Source organism: Berghia stephanieae, chromosome 8 (assembly GCF_034508935.2).
Source record: "Berghia stephanieae isolate SIO BIC M18660-M18661 chromosome 8, UCSD_Bste_1.3, whole genome shotgun sequence".
Taxonomy (NCBI): domain Eukaryota; kingdom Metazoa; phylum Mollusca; class Gastropoda; order Nudibranchia; family Aeolidiidae; genus Berghia; species Berghia stephanieae.
Window position 1 is genome coordinate 48695611 of NC_088367.1, and position 8950 is coordinate 48704560.

At 36.4% G+C, this 8950-nt stretch overlaps 1 protein-coding gene across 1 annotated transcript; it reads left to right on the top strand.

Annotated features, from left to right (window-relative positions):
- The first annotated feature begins 4856 nt into the window (after nucleotides 1-4856).
- Nucleotides 4857-5285, top strand: LOC144979036 (uncharacterized). The gene has a single exon (XM_078925651.1). It carries the CDS (start codon nucleotides 4857-4859, stop codon nucleotides 5283-5285), a length of 429 nt encoding a protein of 142 aa, XP_078781777.1.
- The last annotated feature ends 3665 nt before the right edge of the window (nucleotides 5286-8950 follow it).

The window sequence follows — 8950 nt, forward strand, 5'->3', positions numbered from 1 at the left end:
TCCCGTCCCAATAGGTGCGGAAGATTTCTCTAAATTCTATATGTTACAGATTCGGGACAGGACTGTCCCAGGACAGTCCTGTCCTAGTGCGGAAGAGGGTTTATACCACAAGACCAAAGAGCCGCAAACTTACACGTTGCTATAGACATCATGATGTCTAAGATACAGTGAATGACGTAATCAGTCGGATGGTGACAAGGTTTGAACTGAGATATTGCCAAGTTTAGTTAGAAGGTCACATTTTATCCAAAATGAGTTCTTGTCATAAATCATTAAATCAACACTTTTTGTACATCTTAGGGAAATATCAAAGCTTAATTTCACGTCTAAATATTTTTTACAGCTAGTCAAGTTGAAAAAGTATACCTTTCCCACACATCTGACCATAATATCATGAAAAATCATCCGATTCACTTCAAATAAAGATTAAAATGCTCTGGGAGCATATCCTTTCAGAAAATGTAACCAAAAAAATATGCAAATCCAAAATTTTCACCTTCCGACTGGTTATGTCATGCACTGAGGTAACCTCACTTGTCAAAGATAATAAATATACGATTCATAAACTCTTACATTTTGGAATTCCGAACGTGGTCCCAAACCGTTGCACGAGCTTACGAGTGCGTGTTGGGAACAAAGTTCGAATTCCAAAACGCAAGTATGTAAGAATCGATTCTAATTTTCTTATTTCTGAATAAAAGACATATTCAAAACCACTTAAATGATACTCTTTTTATATATTGAGAATCTAATCTTTAGTGAAATTTAAAGCCTGATTATCTGACGCCACGAATAATTATTGTACACTTGATGTCATTACGCGTTACTTAGAATAAGCACAAAACGGTTCCAACCATAAACTGTACTTTACCACTGAAAATTTTATTCCAATTGGTGTTGATAGTATGCGCTTGGCTAAGAAGCTCACAACATTTCCATCCGGAAGTATATCGGATCAACACACAAAACCATTTGTAACCTTTAACGTTTATAGTCTGGTAAAATACAGTTTAGTGAGAATTACTCATAAACGCGGATGGTAAAAAAACAAAACTAAAAACAAAGAATAACGACACGAGTGATGTCAACTTCGTTCTATCTATTTTTTCGGTTGTTGTTATGTTGCATAACTCATCGTAAATAGAGACGGTTGTCGGTGAGGGCGACCGTTGCTACAAAACAAACGACACTATTGGTTGCCTCCAACCGCCTCATTCTTTGGGCCAAATTCGATCAAGTGTTTCGCCAGTGTTGATGGTTTACCCGAGATTTTAAAATAATGGTTTCTCATCGAGAGACCCCCCCCCCCTCCCCCTCCCCCCCGCCGCCCCCCCCCCCCCCCCCGGCCACACCCCACAATACTTGACTATTTGTTTATTAGAGTTTAAAGATGAGAGCTGTGCAGCATGCACCACTTGAGGGCAAAAAAAAAAAAATGTTTTAGGGTGTTGTCACGCATCAGAAGAATTCACAAATGGGGACCATGGATCGTATCATTCTCTCGTTGAAGTAAATGTTGTGTAGGAGAGAGAGGGAGAGAGAGAGAGTGTGAGGGAGAGAGAGGGAAAGAGAAAGAGAGAGAGAAAGAGAAAGGGAGAAAGAAGGAGAGAGAGAGGGGGAAAGAGAGAAAGAGAGAGAGAGAGGGAAAGAGAAAGAGAGAAATAAGGAGAGAGAGAGAGAGAGAGAGAGAGAGAGAGAGAGGGAGAGTGAGAGAGAAAGAAAGATATATATATATATATATATATATATATATAGACAGAAAGAGAGAGAGAAAGAGATAGAGAAAGAGAGAGAGAGAGAGAAAATAGAGAGAGAGAAAGAGACACACAGAGAGAGAAAGAAAGAGAGACAGAGAGGCAAACACACACACACACAAACAGAGAGAGAGAGAGAGAGAGAGAGAGAGAGAGAGAGTTTGTGCGTGTGTGTGTGTGTGTGTGTATGTGTGTGGAGGGGGAGGGGGGGGGGGTTATATAATATATGATTCCTACACTCTTGCTTTTTGGAATTCCGGTGCTGTTCATTCATAATGGCTGCAGGAGCTTGCGATTGCGCTTCGGGTAAAAACCAAAGACCCTACCACTGTGGTACTCTGCCCTATAACCACGCTGCTCCCTGATCATCATCATCATCATCATCATCATCATCATGATCATCATCATCATCGTCGTCGTCGTCGTCGTCGCCGTCGTGATCGTAATAATGAAAAATAATAATAATAATAATAATGATAATAATAATAATAATAATAATAATAATAATAATAATAATAATAATAATAATAATAATTAATAATAATAATAATGATGATGATGATAATGATGATGATGATGATGATGATGGTGTGATGATGATGATGATGACGATGATGATGATGATGATGATGATGATGATGATGATAATGATAATGATATTAATAGTAATAAATAATACTATTATAATAATAATAATAATAATAATAATAATAATAATAATAATAATGATGATAATAATAATGATAATAATAAACGATATTAATAATAATAATAATAATAATAATAATAATAATAATAATAATAATAATAATGATAATAATAATATTAACAATAATAATAATAATAATAATAATAATAATAATAATAATAATAATAATAATAATAATAATAATAATAATATGAATTGTGTTAAATCTTCAAAAAGAGTTTCATAGCCTTGCCCTTTGTCATTCCTCCTCGACTTAGAGGGACATTCTAAACGGTCTGGGTTATCTTGTTGGCATATCAAACACTTGTCCCAGTCTCTGGGAGCAGTTCTTTTTGCCATTGTATGGGTATCTGAAAGCATGCAAACATAAGGACACAGCAGTACAAATAGAATATTCTCCCATTGTAACCATGAGGTAAATAACGTACGTAAATAACTTGACACAATACAGAAACCATAGTGGTCCTTTGTCAACACCGCTTATCGACATTGATTGAGCTGTGTTCTGCTAGTCTGTTTTGTCTAACCCTCTGCTCGTCTGCCCGTCTGCCCATCCGTTTTAGAGCAATCGATTATAATTATTAAATTAGATGCAGAAAAATCTCATATTATAGAATATTGCTCGCTAGACTTGCTTTAAAACAAGTGAAATTGAATAATATTTACGATTAAATAATTTGTATGGTTCGTGAATCGAAAGTAAAGGGAAAGCAAAACATCCGCTTCGATGCTAAAAATAGTCACCAATGGGAATCCAAAGGATGACGTAAAACAACCTTTGGTCGGCTCGCCTCGAATGTTTACACAATAAAAATGAAAGACATTTTTGTCGTCCATTTCAAAATTTTCTAATCTTAATAACCTTGTATCTCAACTAATACTGATCTCTCAGAGTGGTTCTATATCATAAATTATAGGATTTTTCATATTCTACAACATGTGTAATTTTCATGCTTTCAATCCTGTTTGCACAAGTCAATGGTTTTTGGACCGAATTCCCCCTATTATAGCGGATATTGCGCTGTATAAAAGCTCAATTTAATTTATTAGTTTAATTTTTATTTTAACTTTTAATTTTAGATATGAATAGCCAGCATTGTTATGCTCACCGTGTGCTCGATACAACAAAGAGGCCCCATTCGGACAAACGCATTCCTTTAACAAGAAGAATAATGATCAAGACCATAATTTTGTACTCAATCAGCTAAGTAACTGTTGCACTATGGAAATACATACAAACATTCATGCGCCCCCCCCCCCCCCCCCCCGTCTCCAACGAACACCCACCCACAAACGGGTATTGACAAATTTCACTCATATATAATCATGTTATTTGCTCATGTCGTGTTATTCCTCGACAAAACACCTTTCATGAGGGCACAATGTATACATGCGGCTTGCCCGAGGCGACATTTTAACACAACAACTTGACATATCGACTTATTTTTTCTTGGAATGTGTGAAAAATAAAAGCAACACATTTACAATAATAGCACGTCAGTAATTGACAATCTATCGGTCTAATATAATAATAATAATGATAATAATAATAATAATAATAATAATAATAATAATAATAATAATAATAATAATAATAATAATAATAATGATAATAATAATAATAATAATAATAATAATAATAATAATAATAATAATGACCATGATGCTGATGATGATGATGATGATGATGATGATGATGATGATGATGATGATGATGATGATGATGATGATGATTATGGTGTGTAGCACGCCTAGCTCTTGCTGGCAGATCGCTTCAATGATTACTTCATCAATAAAATTGATTGCCACCATTCGATCTAACATGGACATTAAAGTGAACACCTCCATAATGAAGATAACATACCACCTATATCATGCTCATAATCCAAATTCTGCTCTGCTTCAATAGAAGAGGTTAGTGAGTTAAGAAAGCCCCAAAATGAACAGTGTAAACTAGATGCTGTGCCAACATGGCTTTTGAAAGAATGTGTAAAGGAAGTCACACCTGGTATCACTTCGATTGCCAATAGGTCTATCGAGAATGTAGATATTTCAACCTGCTTCAAAGAAGCTCTAATTAGCCCGCTCTTGAAAAAGAAAGATTTTGACAGCGATCAACTAAAACACTAAAGGCCAGTCTCGAACCTTCATTTCATTTCGAAATTAATTAAAAGATTCATTGCCAAACGTCTCAACAGAAACCTAAATTTAAACAATCTACATACTCTTTTTTCAATCCGCCTAGAAGCAATCACACAGCAAAGAAACAGCGTGTCCACTAGTGTCCACTATGATATTGTGGACCTACTTGATAGACACGATAATGCAATACTACTGTTACTGGACCTTAGTGCCGCCTTTGACACTGTGGACACACAATACTACTAGACCGAATGCAGAAGCTCTTTGGAATCGGAGACAAATCTCTAGAAGGGTTTTCATGCTATCTACGAGACAGGCCACAGCACGATCTCATAAACGACTCCCTATCACCACCAACAAATTTGCAATTTGGCGTTCCACAGGGTTCAGTTCTTGGCCCTTATATTTTTACGATGTACACAGAGCATTTAAGTAACATCGTCACGACCTTCTGTCTCAGTCATCATCTCTACGTCGATGATTATTCCCAGTTATACTCTCCCATCTCATCCAAAAGCATCGAAGAAACAAAAGAGAGAATCGCAGCATGTATAGATACAGTTAAAACACCGATGACAAACAACAAGCTTAAATTCAACGAGGACAAAACCGAGCTAATTGTATTCAAAGGACAGGAAAGAGCATGCTCATTGACCAACTGTCCTTCGGCAAATCAGTAATAAATAATTCCAATGTGGTTCGAATATGGTTTCTATTTTGACACTCATCTCATCTAGCAATGCACGCACACATCACAAAGTACTGTCAGGCGGTTCATAATGCTCTCCAGATGATATGCAGAATACGAAATCTATTTGATGATGAAACATGTAAAACACGTATCCATGTCCTTTTTACCAGCCGCTTGGATTATTGTAATTCTCTGCTGTACGGCCTACCAAAAACATTCGTGAATAGACTACAGTTGATCCAAATCAAAGCTGCTCGCATAGTTTCAAAGACAATGTCCTTGGACCATATTGCACTAGTCCTTAAGTCACTACACTGGCTTCCAATAGAGAAAATAATAATATACAAAATCACGTGTTTTTCTTACAATTGCCTTCACCATACATCACTTGAATACCTTGAATGCCTTGTAAGGGAATGTATACCTTCTCATCTCGATCTCTGCGATCTCCCAGCTCTTGCTAATGGAAAAAAAAACATCCCAAGAACAAAGTGTGCTGGGCGTGGTTAGTCATTTTCGGCTCCAATCGTATGGAATTCTTTACCACCAAAAAACCATATAGTGTGAAAGTCTGCCAGGCTTCAAGGGCATCTAAAAACCTATCTTTTTCATTCTGCGTATCGTGATTCTATGTGAATTTAAACAAGATAATATATGTGTGACAGTTGTTGTGATCCTGTAGTCGAATGAATGAATGAACTACTGTGATATCTAAAAACTATTGTAAAGCACTTCCGAGCACATTTTATCCTACACCATTGCCCTGAGTGGACCTATAATTTTGGCAAGTCTGAAGACCGGACGCAATAATGGGCCTGTTTTAACATCGATGTAATGGACAATATTTTGCGTTGGTTTGAGAGTGTTTCTATTACAACAACGGGCCCATACTAATTTGGGTTATCAGACCTGCTCATAGGTACGCGTATTGTCCAAGGAGCTGCTCCGTCAATATCTCTACTACTCACTACTCTACTACTACACTACTACTACTACTACTACTACTACTACTACTACTACTACTACTACTACTACTAACTACTACTCTACTATACTACTACTAACTACTACTACTACTACTACTACTACTACTACTATTCTTCTTCTTCTTCTTCTTCGTCACCAACATCATTGATTTCATAATAATAATAAATAATAATAAAATAATAATATAATAATAATAATAATAATAATAATATATCAATACATCATCATCATCATCATCATCATCATCATCATCATCATCATCGCCACAACCATGTACAATCCATATCAATTCATCATCATCATCATCATCATCATCATCATCGCCACAACCATAGTTATCAATTCCATCATCATCATCATCATCATCATCATCATCATCATCATCATCATCATCATCATCATCACCATCATCATTATCATCATCATCATTATCATTTTAACAATTCCAACAACCACCCCCCCCCCCCCCCCCCCCCCCCCAAAAAAAAAAAAAAAAGCAACACAAATAAACGGTGATGTGCCTTTACGGTTGGTTGGCGTCATGCACTGCTGAACTTCTCACGTGAGCGGCGATGTTGACTGTTTATGGATGGGTGGTCTTCAGTGAGCATCATTATTGCGTACTTGGTCACCCAACAACTCACGTAACCACAACAACAACAAACAATTCTCTCTCCTCTCTCTCTCTCTCTCTCTCTCTCTCTCCTCTCTCTCTTTCTCTCTCCTCTTCTCATCTCTTCTTCCTACAATCGATCTAATGCTCAGTCAAAAAATAGATGCTGTGCGTTTAGCCAAAAATCCCACAACAATCCGCCAGCCGGATATAACGTAGCAACGCATAAATCTATGTGTAACCTTGAACGTTTATTGTTTGAATGATAGAATTTAGTGAGAACCACTCATAAAAATGGCTGGCTACAAAACAATAACAAAGAGCTGAATGACGTGAATTGGATTCAATAGTCTGATGTCACGTCGTGGTTCTAATCAAAGAAATCGGTACTTTTTATTCTTCATGCTGGCTAGAACTTTTCATATGTCTTGTGATCAGAATGTGTAAAAGTCAAAACATGATCAGATTTATAATGGGTATTTTTTTCCCCTCTTGATACTCTTTTATGCTCGACGGAGAAATATTTCTTAAGGGCGTCCGCCATTGTTCCGATAGTTTAGAGCCAGTTACTAAGTTACCATGCGTCATTACGGGGGAAGTGACGTCACGACTGTTGAAGCGTATTTCATTGATCTTTTCGAGCTTTTATTATTTTACGTAATATCCACTAAAAGTGCTCAAAGCGCTTTATAAGGGTCCCTGGGCAACAGCAACATTTAACATTTAGGACGGGACATCATGCCTGTTAGGCGATATTACAATTTTTTTTCGGACGGAGACAACGCTGTTACGACCAGGTACTCATTTTACACCTGGGTACGGTGGGAGAATATGAGTTTATCTATTTACTTTGGGGGTCCCGATAGTTCAGTTTGTAGAGCACTCGCTTCACACTCAAAGGAAACCGAGACCGATCCCGGGTACAGCCAAGATTTTTTCTGACCCCTCTGTCCACCCAGCAGTGATTGGGTAGCTGGGTCTGTTAGATCTGGCGGAAAGTACTTTACGATAAACTAGCGTCCTATCAAAAGGGTAAACAGGTATTTTGATTGTCGCTTTCACGCTATAGAAACTGGGATAAACTCTGGCTCTATGGGCCTTTTCTTATTTATAGTTTATCTATAATATATTCAGAACTTGTTTACTTTTTCATTATTAAATTATTCATTTATTTACTTATATTTTATTATATTTATTAATTTATTTATTCTGAAAAGCCGTCTTAAATCACTGAAAATAATCATAATTGAATCTAGACTATTTATGCTATGCGGTTATGTAAAATACTCAAAACATCCGCCAGCCGGATATAACGTACTACCATAACGTGCATAAACGATGTGTAATCTTGAACGTGTATACATAGTTGCGGTTTGCTAAGAAGCTCACAACATTGCCATCCGGAAGTATAAACGGACCAACACACAAAACTGTGTGTATCCATGAACGTCTATATCTGGTAATACAGTTCAGTGAGCATTCTCATAAATGCGGATGGCAAAAAATAATAACAAAGACCTGGTGACGTCATCTTGAACTATCTATACCTACATAGTTTGCGTTTGCTAAGAAGCTCACAACATTGCCATCCGAAAGTACAACGGACCAAACACACAAACTGATGTGAACCATGAACTTTCTAATAGTATCGCTGAGGAATTCAATACATCTTTGAACTATCTATAAAGTGGAATTACTCATAAACGTGGCTGGCAAAAAAAACCAATAAAAAGAACCTGAGTGACGTCATCTTGTTCTATCTTTAGTCTGATTGATATGAATTTAATAACTGTCACTGGTTTTATGACATTGAAATATTAAGATATTTTCAACCACAATCGGACTAATGATTTTACAAAAGGCCCCAACAAAATTATAGCTTTAAATTATTAAATAAGTCTGCTGATTTAATTAAATTATAGATAACTTTATTAAAAAATAAGAAAATGTCAAAAATTAAAAATGAAAGGTTTGACAATCAAAACGTACCTGTTCAGTAACAGTAAAGACAATACAATACACATAAACAAATCTTGTCTTGCTGTCGTCTCGGG